At 34.2% G+C, this 19166-nt stretch overlaps 1 protein-coding gene across 1 annotated transcript in view; it reads right to left on the reverse strand.

Annotated features, from left to right (window-relative positions):
• Positions 1-490: 490 nt before the first annotated feature.
• Positions 491-19166, reverse strand: part of LOC121431686 (pituitary homeobox x-like) — a 39746-nt gene continuing 21070 nt past the window's right edge. Inside the window, exon 3 of the mRNA XM_041629337.1 lies at positions 491-3369. Within this exon, the coding sequence (XP_041485271.1) occupies positions 2824-3369 (546 nt within the window). The 3' untranslated portion in view covers positions 491-2823. The remainder of the gene's footprint in view (positions 3370-19166) is intronic.

Below are 19166 nucleotides of genomic sequence, written 5' to 3' on the forward strand. Positions count from 1 at the left end.
TACATGCAAAACATCGTATATACAGCTATGGACTATCTATCGTGAAACTTTTTCACTTTAACGCTTTAAGTTCAGTGCATTGTGCAATAATTCGGTCCATGGGTGTTTCATAGATCTCTTCATGAAGTTACATATGATTTTATAACCAAATTAGTTATGGCAAGCGAAATAAGTTCCTCAAACACTACTTTCTCTCAGCTTAAGTTGAAACATGTGCTTGTATAATAACGACTGTGTCAATAATTATCAACAATCATATCAAAATGAAAAGGAAAAAAACACAACTTGTTGGCGTTATACTGTATATAAAACACTGTCACGGCTTAATTATTGTTTAGATATTGCATAAAACTATTAGATTACCACTTGGCACCTCATAATCTAATAGTTTGTGACGCCACACGCGATTTTATTAACAGTAGTATGAAAGACCACTGAACTCTATAGTGTGAAACACGTCTGGTTGATTTAATTTTTTTTTATTTCGGGATGAAGTTGTTGGTAAATTTCATATCAAAATTCAAATGTCCCCCCTGCCACCAAGTCGATTGTTGAATTGACTTATTTTGATTGGTAAAAAGGTTTGTTCAATTATTTAACTGTTAAGGTAATGTCAAAATCCAGAATACTGATGAAATAATTATTCAGTTAGAAACTAGACGTGGCGTGTGGTGCTTAGTATGTACATTTCACCCTGACTTAATATAAAAGAACAACTACAACTAGGAAACGTGTAAAATGTCAGATACGGAACAGTTAGGTGACCATGTAAAAACCCTTATTATAAAGGCACCATATAAAACATCGAATATCACGAAGTGAAAAAGCGTTACCATAGAAACGTAAAATAGAATAAGAACAATAAATCAACTGGAACAGAATGTCTAAAATGTTGATGAGACGACAAGAATAGTTCATTTGCGTCTTTCGTCATCTCATCTTATCCAAGTTGTAAACATGGGCTTTTATCTCAATATTGTGACTCTCCCTGATTCTAATAAAATATTGTTAGCCATTCATTTAAGTTGTAAAAAATAGTAGACTGTCTACTAAATGTGTGTATCTCCCTCCCGCAAACACTAACCATGCCAACAGTTTGGAACATATTATAGTATAATTACTCTTTTGACATAAAAAACAATAAATTTTTAATATCGTTTTCTGTCAATGCATACTCTCTGTAATTATCCATTTACATTTTTAGTTCTGCGGAGTCAGATTTGACTCGAAATTGGGTGTCACCACGAGTCAGCTCTATTCCAAGTTAAAGTGACTAGAGTTCCAAATTGTTTTGACTCGGAATGGTATGCCATCAGCTGAAAAATACGAAATTCTGAGTCAGAGTAACTTGGAAAAGAGCCAGTTTGACTCGAAAATGGTTTACTTCCAGCTTGAGCCATTCAGAATCAAACTTGACGATTCAGAAGTAAGAGTGAATATGTTGAAAAACAAACATATATAAAAACAAGTCCAAAGTGATATTTTAATGCAGGATTTTATAAAAAGTGTGGGTGTGTAGCAATTTGTTAAATCGCAAAAAAAATATTGCAAATCGGAGTTTTAAATGGCAGTTTATGAAACATGACTAGACTGATAATTATCCTTTTTCACACATCATCCACGTTATGTCCTATAATAGACATTCCGCGTTAAATAAATACAAGTATAACAAAATATTTGCATCACAGCAGTGTGTTTAGATAATAGTTGAAATTACAATGAGAACAATAGTCTTCAAGTATCATTCTCTTACAATGATACTGTTTATTCATCTAAACTCAACGCGTTTAAAAATCATCACTACCTTCGCGATCAGTCCATCGAAACTGCAACCCGTAAACTCTCTCCACGCGAGAAAACAGATGAAGGAATAGTTTGACATTTTTGTTCGATATTTAAGTAAATAAGTTACCACAATCTAAATCGAGATTGCTTGAGACATACAGTCATATTACTTACAAAGAAATGTTGGAGGAAACAAAACCTTTCCACACAGGGGCGGCACTTCAAGTCAAGGGGGCAACTGCCCTCTGATTTTTCAAGTAGTGACAACAATGAGAAAGTAAAAGTGAGTTGAGGAAATAAGCATAATAAGAAGAGAACTAGTATGATCCATGTTATGCAATATGAATACAGAGCACGACATGAACTTCAGGTCTTCTCATCCCAACTTACAATTCCATGGTGCCACCCTTGTCTTTATATGAAAACTTTATAAAAAGTTGCCATGCATGGTGTCATAAAAAATGATTAGAAGATTGATTAAACGCTCTTAGGAGGAAGCAAATAAATTTTTATCCATTGAAGAGTCAAATTGTAAAAAAAATGAAATTGCCAATTATGATGATCTACAATTCATATTCCACTAAAGGCGCTTAAAATTAATTCAATGTTTATTTCATATATAGTTATCAGATTTATCGTCAATAAAGTTCGTTATTCCAGGGAAGGGAGGAGGGGGAATCCATTGAAGTATTTCATGCATATTTAAAAGAGATATTATATTTTCAAATGTTGAGATTCAGACAGTAAAGCAAATTAAATGTCTAATTCCATGATATTTCTTCTCTGTTGTGGTATATCGGATATCCATTCTCACGAACCTTGTATTGACGATGATTATTCTGACAGCAGTAAGACTCGTTTGAAAGGATCAACTCCAGACGACTGTTGAACTATATCCTAGTTGCCATGACAACAGAATGATGACCTTCTTGCATTACAGAATGCAGGGTTATTCGTCCGGTTCGACGGGAATCAATGGTTTAATGTGAGACGATTGGTAAAATGTTAGATAATTAGTTGGGGTAATACGATTCTAGTCTACATCGTTCCGTTCAAACCGGAATATTGGCATGCCGAGAGAGATGAACTCTGAGGAACCGGATAACTGACTCCGGTCATATTTTCGCAGTGTTGCTTCGCCTTCAGTCGTAGGGATGCTATGCTGTTTGAGCAAGGCTCTCTGTACACGTAAGCCGGTGCACCCGGCGCTGAGGCATACGGGTATCCGGGTGCACCAGCAGCGGCGGCTGCTGCGTTGTTTAAAGAGTTCAATTGCTGACCGACGCCATTGACAGGTGTGGCCGCTGAGAAGGTAGAGCTAATAGTCGTCGGTGGGTTGAAACACATCGGCTGGCTCGTCATCGACAAGGGATTAACCGTGTTCAACGACCACGCGAAGCTCTTTGATCCGAGCGGATTGGCAGTTTTCGCTGCTGCCCAGTTGTTGTAGGAATAGCCTGAGTAGAGGCCATCATCGAAAGGCTGCATGAGGCCATTGAAACCAGCACCGAGACCGTTCTTCAGTTCGTTCATTTGATTACGCTCTCTTTTCCTCCATTTTGCTCGCCTATTCTTGAACCAAATCTGTATTAAAAGAGATGAATAGTGAAGGAAAAAAAATCATAAATCGATAGCTAATGCATTGGATAATCTTTCCACATGTACTATCTCTTCAATATCGGGGTAATTTGTTTTTCAATATAATTATTTCAATATAATATTCCATTTAAGATACGATTTAGGTTTCTAAAAATAATGCATCTTGGATCCAGAGATCGATTAAAAAATAAGTTATTGTCGATTGAAGCTTGACATATCCGAGAGCTTTCTTTGATTTCGATTGGCCGAGAATCACAGGTGTCTGATTGTTTCCATGGTAACTCTCAGATCTGCGGAGGATTGTCAGATTAACGACCACAAGTCATTTCCCAAACGCACCCCCGGACTTATCAAGATTATAACGATCACTTTCAAATTTCTTGCATAATTCGTCTACAAGCTTTCCACAGACTAAGGTGGTTGATAAACTATTATACCCCCATGTTCATTTAAATTACATTCATTTTCTCATAGCACCCGTTACTTAGACGGTTTATCCGGGTAATATTACAAATGCAATAGTATCCTAAGTTCGACCTACTTTCTGCACATCACATGTCTATCGGTTTGATGATGTAGTCTTAACTCATTATATTCCATAGAAAATGTCAATCTGTCATATATCTATTATTTTCACTGCTTCATTATTTCCGTTAATCATTCACGCTTGAAGATAGGATCTAACTACGTATTAAGACTGCCAAGGAACAAATTTACCCGTCAACTTATTTTAACGGGAACCATAATGCTCCTTCTCTGATATGACATTGTACGTGCTTCGTCCTTGAGTGCGCCAATATTATCTTTATCCAAGTATAAATACAATATTTTACACTTCAAGATTTTTGTCATCTCTTTTTCCCGATATCCACGGGAATGTTTGTGATGAACACGTCAAAAGAAACCTCGATGTTTGAACACTAACTTTTCGTTTTGTTCGAGCTCATCTTCGTTTCATTGTCAGAATAATAATGAGATACCTTTTGAGTGATGCAAATGCAAATAATTTTGACATTATCATCAAAGTGTAATGTATTAACAAAAAATGGTCTCTTTACTCTTATTTTTTGGGGGCCAGGTTGATTATAGTTTTAAGAAATAAATAGCTTCAGGAAAAAGTAATGAACGGAGAGAAAGCATACAATGTGAACATGATGAGTTTCATAACAGAAGTAAAAATCAAATCCAACTAATGAACATATCAATGTGCAAATTGAAGGAAAATAAAGGATGACGATACTTATTTCTAGACATGAAAGGTTTCCGATTTTCACAAAGGATGTTATTTACATCTAAATTGTGTTTTTCAAACTTTCCTCAATGTAAGGAAATAAAAACATATTTTCACATGATTGCGTGCGAGAAGAAAACTATGACCATCGACGAGTGCGTTTGGAATGATTTTTGTTAAAGTTCATTTATGTCCATTTTCCCGTTAGCCTCATTTTTCTTTCTCTCAAGATAGAGAGTGTACATCAAATATCCCGACAATGAGAGGGAATGGGAGGGGGAATTTGAAAATGGAATATGAGAAGGACATGAAACGATCAATCAAGAAGATTAGGGAAACAAAATGGAGTGTTCTAATCTTGACAACCCAATTAGAAAGACTTCATGAGATGGAAGGGGGGGGGGTTGACCATGAACATGATGCACTCATCTAGTTATAGAACAAGATATTGACAAGGGAGCAGATAGATGACCCCCCCCCATCATTTCATGCCCCTTATTTCAGTTAATTAGGAGTGAAACAAAACCATAATTGTCATATTTTATTGCAATGATTCGCAAGACATATCAACACATATACATTCCAAGAAAAGGGATCGTTAGCTTGGTCGACATTATGAACCAACCAGAAATTTGTTGAAACAAGATCGCTTGTAAAAAGATTGGAGATTATCCCTGTCTGTTAATAAATAATTTGTTATTTCGTTGTTTTGGTTGATAATTATGTAAATTGAGGTTGAAATTGTTAAAACTATCTGATCAATTTGCCATGTTTGCCATAATAGAAACAGAATATGTTGCCTTTTCACATTGAAAATATTCTCCTTCTTGTATATACAGAAATAGGTATGACTAACGACTTGCAAATCGTGGCCTCATCATTGTGATAACTTTTTAATTTTGTTGGAAAGGGGACATTTTTACACACAAGTATGAGCAAACATTAAAAAATGCTATTTCAAGACGCAATCTTGCTGATGGCACCACGGCGACTATTGAGCTTTGATGATTATTTTGAAAAACAAGGTATATTTATCGTCATATGTGTCAATGTAAAAACCGTGGTTTTAAAACTGACACCAATTGGTATTAAAAGAGGACCACACCCTGAGGTGTTAAAATTACACCCTAGAGATTAAACATAAAACCAAAGAGTGTAAATGTAACAACCAAAGGTGTTGTAATAACACCTATAGGTGTAAAACTAACACCACCAATTTAACACCGGTGTAAAATAACTGGTGTGGTCCTATATGTACACCGCTTAACACCACAGTTTTTGCTGTATAGTTGACTGGTGTAAAAATATTTGAACACAAGGAAAATTATACATTTTGTTATCCAGTATAGGCAAATAGGCATATTTCTTTTGATGTAAATATCTAAAAAATATATGTATATATATATATATAAACCAAATATCAATGTTTAATCTTTTCCTTTTTCAGGTGTGCAAAAATGTTTTTTTTTAAACCACTCCATCTCTTTGTGGTTTTGAATATTATGCAAGATGTCATAAAGTAATAAAAGAATCTTCACTGTATGTCATATACCGTATAGATCATTCACAGTCCATAAATGATATATATGTGTATTATTTTTTCGCTGGAAGTCAATTACCAACTTAAAAAAAATCCGCTAAATTTATGAAATATGATATGACTTCCCAGATAGACCACGAATCCCACAGGCGCCGTGGCTATGCAATCACGTTATGCTATTAGAGCGAGGGGATTTAAACGAGTAATTGGTTCTGTCCGCGGCCCGAATCTCCCCGCGTGGGTATTGTCGTGTGTTGGTCATATTTCCAATAACCGTTTTCCCTGGCTTGAGCAATAGCCAATGAATTATGAAGTCATGAAGATATTCCTCAATTCTTGTGCCAAAGAAGGAAAGTTTTATTGTTTAATCTATGTTAGCGCTGACCGCTGATTAACTTCATTAAGACTTGTTTTTTGCTCCAGTTTTTCCACGTTGCTTGATGCCAATATCCTACTAACTCTAAAGAACGTGTTCTCTTTCCATTATACTTTAACTATCCATTTTGAAGGAATACATTTGATTACAAAATTTAGAGGTTATTTATGGGAATATGTATCATAGTTCGTATTATTTGGCCATTATGATATGGAGTCAAGTAGTTTTTATTTCAAATATCTTTATATCATATTAGATTTATAGTTTGCATGGTAAACAAAACAATTTTATATGATAGTGAATATGCATTTTTTTTATATGATGGAACATATTTCATGACATAACTTATATAAGGATTGCCAATTTTAATTTAGTGAATGGCCCTGAACGATACTTCATATAATAAGCCATCTTGTAATGAGGGGAACTTTCGTCTTAATCTGCAAACTTTATTTATCTGGTAGGCCATCCTAATAAACAATTAAATTAGGCCGCCCTCTCCCGCCCTCCTTCTCTACAACCTATCTCCATTAATACCCAAGATCCTGCGTTCTTTAACCTTAGCCCGGGAAGTTCAGGCTCGTTCTAAAGCTATGGAAGCTTGCAAACGGAAGCAGTAGATAATACAAGTGAACTAGCACATTTCTCGTTGAAATAGACCGTCCTTTTTTCCAAAAATAGAAGTGCCAAAGATAGGAAGAGCCAAGAAAAGATATGTTGAGATAGATATGTCAACGCGAATGCTGATGTTGTGTTTTTACAATCATGTGTACTCTTTGAATTAGCATTACATTCCCGAATCACATTCATATATACTCGCTATTATGACGAAAAATCGATAACAAATAATCATTATATTATGACTTATATGTTGTGCAATCCATTCTTCACTTAAAAGAGATTATAAACTTTAAAAAAATCGAAATGCCTTAGTAGTATAAATTCAGATTTAATCCAGGTTACTCATATTATATAGATATAAAAATCATTATCGGGGTTCGAAAAGACGCTTTTAGAAAAGTTTTTCAGATTTTAAAGGTGCAAAGATGAACCATTTATTTCCTTGGAGAGTTAGAGTGCAAATTTGCATAAATTTCACAGCAAACGAAATCAGTTGGTAATCTGTATTTATTTTTACATGATATAATTTAGTTTAATATTATGTCATGCGATAATTTCATGACTTTATTCTCAAATTTCGTTTGTTTCCTATTAAAAGAATATTAGGTGGAAGTCCTGATGATATTCAATAAAAACTCAGAACTGTATTCCAACATTTCCCAAAAAGTACTTAAAACATTATTTTAGCAAGAAAGAAATGAAGTGAAGTAATTTTTTTTCCTTGAGGGCAAAACACAACTTAGAAGAAAATTTCGTCAACTTATGTCACATTTTATTTATTTATTTTACAGATTTATGTCATACCATGATGCATGCTGTACGTAGAATTATTTCAGAAGCATAAACAAAATACAGCAGAAGATTTCACTAATTACCTTGAAAAAGAGAACTCTTAAAAAATAATTGATATACATAAATATATGAACTTTTAAGAAAACCAAATATTGGATTCAACTTGTAAAGTGACCGACCGCATTGACCTCGGCTCACGGTCATCATAACTTTCATCAGAAATAAATTGACGATGCTCTATTGTTTCAGATCGTGAGAAAAATAGATATTTTGTTCCTGTTTTACCGGAGACCTTGGGTTGAGAGAGAAAGAGAGAAATGAAGAGGAAGTTTTCGACAGGAAAGGTGAGATTTAGAAGTGATGACAGAGTGGAAAGAAGATGGTGACACTCGATTTCTTATTCACCCTTCTTCGCATAACTTCACTTTCTTTATCGATACCAGGGGCCTGTTTCATAAAAGACTTGCAACTGTTGTTACTTTTCCATCATGGCAACTACCATGGAAACCTTGATTGTGATTGGCTGCTGAGCCCTGTTACCATGGTAGCTACCATTGGATGGCAAAGTTACAACAGTTGCAAGTCCTTTGTGAAACTGGCCCCAGAAGTAACAATCATAATAGCAAATATTAAGTTAAAAACCAACTTAGAACGTTTTATATAACTACTTCCGAAATGGTATGACGTCATTGTAATCAGTGTTCGTAGAACGATTTTGAAAGTGGGGAGCTGAGTCAAAAGTGGATGTGTGTGGGGGGCTGAGGGAGGGGCGGAGCGTACATAAAATCACGATTAGATTGTCATTTTCACATTTTTGTACATGTTTTACTCAATAGGTACGGGTTGATTTTTCTTGATTTATTTATTTGTGAGTTTATAATCATTATTCTAGTCTGACATTGCAGTACATTGACAATCTGTTTACAGGTAACATTCGATTATTCATGCACTTAATTTAATTGCAATTCTCTCACATTGTTAACTGTTTGATTAGACAGTATAGATTGATAAAGATTAATGTTCAATATTGAACTATTTCCGTGAAAAGAAAACATTTAACACTATGCAAATAAATCATTGTTTATGGAAAACGTTTTACAAAGAAGAGTTCAGAAAGGTTCATATTTTTTTATAGTATAATCTTATTCCTTCTTAAAATCATATTGATTTAGAATGGAGTAGAATGTGCATGATATAACCGGACCCAAGATAAACTATTACCATGATTAGGACTATCACTGTTATATGACTCACAAGATAACAAAATCAAAGGAAAATGTCTAGATCTTTTATGATATAGAATTTGCACTCGTCACGACATCTTTAATATCCGTTATCCCCTACAGAAAGGGCAGAAAGTGTTAAACCTTCTTTAATAAAGAAGAAAGAAATGTAAAGAGAAAAGGTGGAAAATAGAGAAAATGTCGCGTTAATCTGTCAACATGATGCCTTGGGCGGTATTGAGCATGCGCAGAAAACGGAAGTGTATCCCAGAAAACCCTGCACGGTTTTCATTAACACCCGTTGTGCATCGTTTCACCTGGAATAAAAAGAATGCTTTAACATTCAAGCAGTTAGGGCTGTTTTGCCAACATTGTTTCTGTCCTTTTCATTTTTTATCAGCCTTTTAGTGCTCCAAGCTATGTTTCCATGTCTGAAAACTATTAGAAGTCGACTAGGGTCAAATCCCTCTAGCCCATTCAAGAGTGTAAGGCCAGTCATTCAGAATGATAATGTCATTATTTTACTTTTTTGTCGATATATGTGATATGAGCTTACAAAGAAGTTAAGGGTTTCTGGATCTTGGAGCAATTTATCAGTCATTATCTACCATCCTTCATTAATTCTAAAAGAATGGTTTTAAAGGGTTTTTTTCTAGAAAAGGGATTTTCGTTTTATCTCCTTGTTTGTTTTTTTTTTACTTTTTACATCTAAAGCATGTAGTAATTCGAAAGACAATTATTCAAAAGAATATTCATTGAAAAACTTTACATTTTAAGGTGTACGTATATGAAAGAGAGAGAGGGAGGTGGACGAAATATGAAATTAAAGGTATACCCATTAACTAGAAGAGATTGCCATTTATTAAGGATGAAATAATATTCGTTTTGAATGAGACGATAAATTAATAGCAATGGTCACATCACAGTAAAAAAAAATTGAATTTTCACAGTATAAAAATGGAATTAATTTGTACTGTGAAATATCCCAGTCTAATTGTAAAGAAAAATGAATGTTTGTTATGAAACGCAACAAGGAAGAATGTTATCACAAATACGAACATTTAGATCAAAGAGGATATAACAAAAATGATTTGTAAACTGTAATATGCTAAGTAAATTTCAAAAAATATTTTCAAGTCCCCTGACGTAGTCGGCACTGCATGAAAGGATTCACGATAAATAGTGAAAATTAATTTAAAAATGACAATGAAATCACTTGAATTAATTTGCTTTGTATAAAATGATATATATTTGAGATTCGAGAACAAAAACTTGAAAACTTTCAGTTTCGCAATGTTTTGTTACATATGCTTTTTTGGATAATAAAACATCAGAATGTCATTTGTTGAATATATAAGAAATCAATTAAGTTAGTTATAATGTTCAATAAAATTTCAAGTATTCTTGTTCTTACTGTATATATATAATACTTATCTAGTTATTAAATTTACAATTCCATAATATACGACTCTACTTCAACTATTTTATGCTTGTTTTCTTTTCGTTTTTCACTTTCGTTCTTCAATTTTTATTCCACCGTGACAAATCAAATTTCTCTTCAGGGAAACAAATCGGACAAGCCGTGTCATGTGATACGATGTTCCATAATTTTATCAGCTATTTGCAAGTTTTATTCCTACATGTCGGATCAAATTCCTGGTCAACTGTGACAATTCTCTCTCAAATCTTGTCAAAATAGTTTGTAAGATTCCAGCCCCTTCGTTTCTTGACTCATCGATGGAGACTTATAATTTCCTCGGGTGCTGTGTCGATAGGATTTGTCTCTCTCCTGCGCGTCCACGCCAATATTCACTCTTGATCTCGCTCTGAACATTTGAAACCAATTTCACGTTCACTGGGGCATATTTCTTGCTTTAGGCTTACTTTCGCAATTGAGATCTAAAAATGAACCGGAGTGCATGCCTCCAGAACTTGTCTGCCTTTCATTTCATTTTTTCTCGTATAATGCTCTTCACCATGGTCAAATCTGTCTCCATATATTTTTCTTGTCTAATATAGTTCCTAAATTTTGTTCAGCATTCAAAATATTGAGTTGATTACTCCGTGCATATAAACGAAGGCCCATTTCCTTTTTATTATAGATACTATCCGCATTTCGTTCTTCAAAATATATTATTAGGGAACTCATAAGCATAATCAACTTCACAAGCATTTGCCATAAGAAAAGATGTATGGTTTCAAACATTCGTTGATGGCAGAGTGGTTTCCAAAGGGTATGTTGAATTATGTTTGCAATATTGTCCCATTTTGTTATATTTAACGTGTTTGAACGGTAAGATTGTCATGTGAGAAAAAACCTCAAGGATTTTCAACAATCTTCAAATAGATTGATAAGAAAATATTAATGATCAAATTTTTTTAATGTAATTTAAAACTTGTCCCTAATGACAATCACCTTGAATTAATTTCAATCTTACACATTTAAAGAATATGTAATATTTGATTGATCCGTTTTTTTACTTATTCCGTCTTTTGTCACTATATGAACGCTGCTGAATTCCTTTTTGCTATTTTCTACATGCCTTAGAATAAGGAAAAAAGCATTGCTAAAGACAAAATAATTTTCAGTATGCACACAGCGGATTAAGATTAATTACCTAACTTCTGCATTTCGTTGTAGCGATAGAATGAAAATGAAATTTACTATTAAACTATTCAACAGTCGCAATTTGTTTTACTTGCAACGCATTTTTTCTTTGTATTAGGCCTATATGACAACATATTTTCATATTCAATCCAGCAGATCAATGATGATTTGTGCGTGATATTTTCAACCCGATGAAACTGACAGAACCAAAACGAAGCCACATGTTCAGCTCTGCGAAGGGCTCAAAAGAGGAGCGCCCTAACCCCTCCTCCAAAAGCACTACACCCTCCTTACAACTCTTAAATTGTTTCATTCTGACGCCGTGGTGCCACGCTATGGTTGAATGCTAAAAAATAGCTCGAGGTCTAATGGGAACGGAAGGGTGGTTACGCGGCCAATTTGCGGAGCGTGCTATCCAACGCGATCGGTGTTACGAATTTCCCCTTCTATCCTAGTTAGAAAGAGAATACAAATTGCACCCCTCATATCCTAGCTATTAACCATGTAAATGTGTTCAACAATTTTGTTAAATCTATATGCATGTACATCATCCATTCCTTGCTATTCTTGTCTTTCTCTCTCCAATTTCAAACTTGAGATCCAACTGTTTCTTTATTTTTTCACCGTGATTACAAAACAAGGGGGATCGACATGGATTGATAAAAAAATAAACAAATCTTGAGTGAAATGCTTCTTCTATTTTCACTATTTATTAGAAATCAATAATGTTGTCTGAGTGACTTGACCTTTAAGTTAGTCTTTACTTGTATATTTTTTGTTTGTATTTTTTTTTCTCGTGCCAGAATTTAATAACCATGATATCCACGTTAACTGAGTTAAGAAAATGATAATTGATTGTATTTATTATATTTAAAAAAATGGAAGACAATTAAAGCAACTCTGTCGATCTTCAATATCAAGTACTTTCATGTCAACGCCAGGCGGCCTTTGCTAAAATGACAAGTCCATCCCCTCAAAAGTTGATTTTAATAAAAAGAGAAAAATCCAACAAGCATAACATTAAAAATTTCATCAAAATCGAATGTAAAATAAAGAAGTTATGACATTTTAAACTTTTTGTTAATTTCACAATAAAACAGTTATATGCAAATCCTTGTTGGTATGCGAATGAGGGGACTGCATGACATCATCCACTCACAATTTCTTTTTTATTTTCATATGATATATGAAATAGTATATTTTTTCCTTATTCTCTGTGAAACAAAGTATTCTTCCTCACTGAACATGTGGAATCACCATTGTTTTACACTCTAAAAACAAATCAGTCAAAAATTACTAGTTGCTAGGGTCAGCTGGGTGCAACTGTTATTCTAGTCGTATTTTACTAGAATTGATTTATTTCTGACTAGAAAATGTCATAAATGTGACTAAGCAATCAGTTTCACCCAGCTGACTACTGGTCTAGTCAATTTGACTGATTTTTTTAAAGAGTGTAACATTTCATGGTTCGGTCAAATTGGACCTTATTGTCAAATCTGTAAAAATGGTAATATTGTATAATTAAACAATAAAAAAAAACAAAAAGAAATAGTGAGTGAAGGACATCATCGGTTCTCTCACTAATTTGTGCATGTAACTGCTATGTGAAATTTCAGAGAAATTTTTAAAACATAATTTTCTTATTTCATATGCCAATATAATGAAATTTTCAGTGTTATTCTTGTTTGATTTTTCTCTATTGATTCAAATCAACATTTTTCTTGGATGGAACTGACCTTTAATGTTCTACATGCGTGCAAGTTTTAGAATCATTTCTCATACGTCATATTGACCCGTTAATCCGTAATAGGTTAACACATGGAAAACACATTACAGCTGGGATTAGATCCAGCAGGCCAAGTTCTACCCGGGTTAACAGCGGATTAAGACCTCGACCAATCAGCGACCGCGAAATCATATCACGTGTCCTAAAATATTTTGACAGACGACGGGCCTTGAACATGGGTTGTTGACGTGGATCGCGGGATGGAGAGAGAGAGAGAGGGCGATAGAGGTTGAGAGAGAGAGAGAGAGGTGAAACAAAAGAAGATGGATATTAACATCTTGTTTGACGTGACACATATTGATAAATGCTGGCACTCAATACGAATCAGGGAAAGTTTTGCACAAATTTGAAGAGAAATTGAAAAAAATACTTGTCTCCATGTGAACAACAAAAGTAGGGGAAGGTAAAAAGACAGAAAATGAAAAGAACATGAGAACAAAATCATTTTTTTCTTGTGCACATAGAATGAAAACACACGATGAAAAATCAAAGAATTTAACTTTTCAATTCTATTTACTTCTAGTAAGCTTACAATGGTGTCCAAAGTCCACGTTCAGATACAGGCCTGGACACAGTGTTGTTAAGAGCACATCGAACACGCGATTGAACTAGAGTGACTATTCAACATATTTTTCATGAGTACACGTAAACTGTAAAAAAAAAAATTTGGTAAAATTTTAACCAGCACGAGGGTAATACAAATGTGTCCAACCAATTTGGGCAGTATTTTACCCAATGTGGGAAGCATATTGTCCAGTATGGTTAACAAAACAGCAGAAATTACTTTAGAAAAGGCAAAATTTTTATCACACTGGATAAATATGCCCAAAAGAAATGTCCAATGTGGAGCATTTTTACCAAATATTTTTTGTGAGTGAAAAGTAGACACAAGTAAAAGGATAAAACCTAACAGACAAACAAACATGAAAATATTATTACAAAAACGATAATAGCAAGCACAACGACAGTCAAGAAGATAAAATGGATAGATATTATAACAATGCAGGATAGCATGATGGAAACAAGAAACAGTATTGAAAAACGTCTCTCTGTATTTTGTTCAAACAAAGTCCTGAAAGGCTAGATAAAATAGATCAAAAAATATAAAAGATCTAACAATATATGATATTAATATCAAACAGATTCTTTTATATTCTAACTAACTACCGGAAAAAAAATCGTAATTCATGATAATTATCAACTATACCATAATTATCAACTATACTATACTATACTATAGCCTAATATTATAGCCCTCTATTACTATACTATAGCCCTCATTTCCATTTATGCTCTATATTATACTGCTTTTTTGTTTTTGTTTTGTTTTACCGAGTAAGAATGCCCTTTAATCTGTAAAATCGTACTTGATTTGTATTATTTTATATAACTTTGTATTATGTTTTGAATGGAAATGAAGAAAAGAAATGAAAAAAATTGAATTGCGAGGGTGCATAATTATAATCATACACTGTAAAAAATGAATTGCTAATTTAGCACTTACAGTGCAGTCACTATACAAGCACTGGAAGTGCTAAATTAACACTTAATATTTTACAGTGTACACAGCAAAAACTGTGGTGTTAACCGGTGTACATAGAGGACCACACCAGTTGTTTTACACCGGTGTTGGATTGGTGGTGTTAGTTTTACACCCATATGTGTTATTACAACACCTTTGGTTGTTATATTAACACTCTTTGGTGTTATGTTCAATCTCTAGGGTGTAGTTTTAACACCTCGGGGTGTGGTCCTTTATTAACACCAACTGGTGTCAGTTTTAACACCACAGTTTTTACAGTGTAGCATATAGGAAATACAGTGTGTATAGGACCCTTGACGAAAGAAGGGCAGTAGGCTATAGGTAACCGCTATCCTCGTCCATGTTTTTATTTTATCTCTTTAAATCGGAAACGAAACTAGCAATTTATTGATAGTACTATCAAAAGTATGATCTCATGTTGAGTATTGTTTGTCTAACCTGGATATGTTTTCAATTCAATTCATTTATTCTTTTCCATTAAAAAACAACAATTTTGCATGTATTTCACCCCCCCCCCCCATTTTTATATTTTTTTAGAGTGGTTGTGAAAAGGGAAAGACGAAATATGTAGATATTTTTCATTAGAAAAATAAAAACTAAAATTAAAAAGGTTTTGAATTAGATTGAAATCAAATAAGATTTATCAATAAAAGAATCCTATTAAATGGTTATCTTTTTGATGAAGTAAACGACATGAAACATACTCTTGATAATAATACAGGCTGAATTTTGACAATTCATTTCACACAACAGAAGAAAAAAAATGCACGGTACTCGAAATCAAATGAGCGGGGCTGAGGGGAAAAATCAACACAGAGGTCCCATTGGTGATAATTCCTTGCTCATATCGGCACACATGAAAGAGAAACGGTCGGTAGACTTCAGTAGAAAGCCCATGTCATCATATACTCTAGTCCCACATGATAGGAAAGCATGTGGTGTTTTGTCCCCGAGGGGTGTAATACAAAGACAGTGCAGGGGTACACAGGTGTGGTTCTGATGACAGAGGGGGTGACTGGGAGGGGCTGAGGGAGACTGGTCTGATGTGTGGAGGGTATCGATGAACACTAATTGAAAAGGGTGAATAGGGAATTGAAATTATTTTTAAATGCCTTTCCATAGGCCTACTTGCTCTGAAAGCATATTAAGTATTTTAGGGTAATGTGTAACTGTTTCAGTGCTTATTTTCTTGTCATTAAATATGATTTATAATCAGTCAATATGTCAAATATCAGGGGCTTTCAGGCGAATAAAATATCGAATATACATACAATTAAATCGGTCATTAATTATTCAAACATTAATCTCCTTCTTCGTGCTTTTTCACTAAAACATCATGAATAATAGAGTCTTTTATATCTAAAGTTTATAATACATTCATCTTATAATTAATTCTCCTACTTTCCGTTTTATTCTATTTCATTACTATAGATAATTTGTCATATTTTTTCGCAGGAGATCATGCAGGTCTCAAAATAAAGAAATTGATTGGAATTTTCCACGTTTATAGTAATGTCCCCAGCCAAGCAAAACCCAAGTTTGCAAAAAGATGGCAGAACTTTCCCTTTGATAATTAACCAAAAATCTTACTTAACCTTCCTTTCACAGTACACTAGAATGTTCCCATAGCAGTGCACGAATTATGATCTTAAAAAGTAGCAGAGATTACTATAAAATATTCTGGGTTAGTTGTTGTAAAATTGTGCAAAGAATCGCAATATTACAGCCCATTCACAGCTGAGAAAGGCGATCGACCTTATTGAATTCTACGTAGTTAGATATGAACATACCGGCTTTCATTTATGCTTGAGCGCACATCATAGCTCACTCATGTAGGGGAGCTACACTCGCTCTTACGTAACCAAACACGAGTTGACCACTATGCGGAGATACGTGCATGTACGCGTTAGATCAATCAGGGAAGTGAGAGGGAGAGTGCGATCAGTGCTGCCAGTTTCTACGCTGTTTTTAATATTCTTATAATTTCCATTTTCGCTAAATTGGAAGAATATTATAATGTTAATATACTGATGTTAATATAACATGACTAAAACCAAGCGATGCAAGTAATCATTTACTTTATCGAATTATTATTGTGGAGGTATATTCAAACTTCGTAACACATAGTATTTGGTTTTACCTCCTGTTAGTCTCAATCAATACATTTTAAAAAGTGTAGGATCATTTCAGGTTTTGTGCAATTAGATTCATAAAAGTAGAATACGTATATACTACACTGTAAAAACTGTGGTGTTAAAACTTACACCAATTGGTGTTAATGGAGGACCACACCCTGAGGTGTTAAAATAACACCCTGGAGATTGAACATAACACCAAAGAGTGTAAATGTAACAACCATAGGTGTTGTAATAACACCTATATATGTAAAACTAACACCGCCAATTTAACACCGGTGTAAAATAACTGGTGTGGTCCTCTATGTATATACACCGGTTAACACCACAGTTTTTGCTGTGTATGTTCGTTGGGACGTGAGGGAGGTGCGATCCGGAATTCTCGTGTATGTGAATAGCATATTTTTTTTTTTCATTTGACTCATAACCCGTGTTACTGGAGTCAAATTCTCATTATAATAATGATAATGGATATTTAGAGGTGCTAAAAACAAAACAGTACCATAGCGCGTACAATGTATGAATAATAATTTAACAATTGCAATAATTACTATAAAATTCAAGATATAAAGGGAAATCAATTATTGAGGAAAAAGGTATGTCTTAAGGGAAAATTTGAAGCCAAGAACACTGGAAGCATTTCTTATTGAAAGAGTGATATTAGCATTCCAATTCTTTGCAGCTGCTACAGCAAAACGTTGTTCAGCAGAGGAGAGTTTTGACAGGTAATGCGTTGTTTTAAAAGAAAAAAAACATCATAACATAGTGGGCACTCTAAGCTACTATTCAAACATAAGAACGTTTGATCATTTATATATAACTTCATGTTTATAGAATATATTGCATCATGAGAGGAGTATTCATATCAGTTTATAATACTGTATTTTCCTGCCAATATTCCTAACAACAACAAGCTTTTCTCACGTACACATTCAACCCTATCAATCTGTGAATAACCTACATTTCCATGACGATTGATTGTCACATCAAGAATCATATTTCAAAAAGGAAGGAAAAAGAGGCTAAATATTTTATCCGTATAAAGTACAGTTACCTTCGCATCCGGCCTCATTAATAGCCCACTAGAATAGCATGTTATATGGATTTCAAACGTTACACAGCCGTGGGCTTGTGAGACGAGAGAAGTCAAGGTTAAGGAAACAACTCCGCCGGGACTTTCGGGGGAGGAGGTTGATCCCTGTTCGCTAACAAGTTCAGCTCTGAGCATGGACAATGATTGATGAGCGTAAAAAGAAGCTGCCTTTATTCGCTGTTTTTGTTATCATGCTCATGGTTTTCTTGTCTTTATCGCTTAATTTAAATCGTCCATTTCAAGCTTGTATTTAATTATCATCCAGTTTTAGTAATTAATCTAACAATTTCATACCATTAAAATTGAAGACTTATGTAGCTGTGAAAATATCACTGAAATGGACAAACTGGACACTTTCTCGCAATTTACCATGGTCATGATGGGACCACAATGAACAAACTTCAATAGAGACAGCAGACGAGAAACATAATTACCAAAATAAATTGAGGGTATGAAATATGAGAGATGATGATAAGTTCAGAGGTCGGATGAAAGTTAAATTTGAGATGTCCGTTTCTTGGATTCCACGTAGATCATGTAGATTAAGGTGGATTCGTCCCTCTCCAACTAATGGAATATAACAACGGGTATCTGAGGGGGCGGAATCCCGTGCGGCTGCGGACAAGACTCTGCGTTATTAAAGACCACGAAGTACAGCGTGTGGTTTCGAAAAGCGCTTGGAATATTTCTGGAATTATTACAGTATTAGGGAATGTGATACTGTAAAGAAAAAGAAATAGAGGAAGAGGAAGAATTTAAAAAAAAGAAGAAGAAGAAGACGAAGGAGAAGGAGAAGGAGAAGAAGAAGAAGAAGAAGAAGAAGAGGAAGGAGAA

This window comes from Lytechinus variegatus, chromosome 18 (genome assembly GCF_018143015.1).
Source record: "Lytechinus variegatus isolate NC3 chromosome 18, Lvar_3.0, whole genome shotgun sequence".
NCBI classification, from domain to species: domain Eukaryota; kingdom Metazoa; phylum Echinodermata; class Echinoidea; order Temnopleuroida; family Toxopneustidae; genus Lytechinus; species Lytechinus variegatus.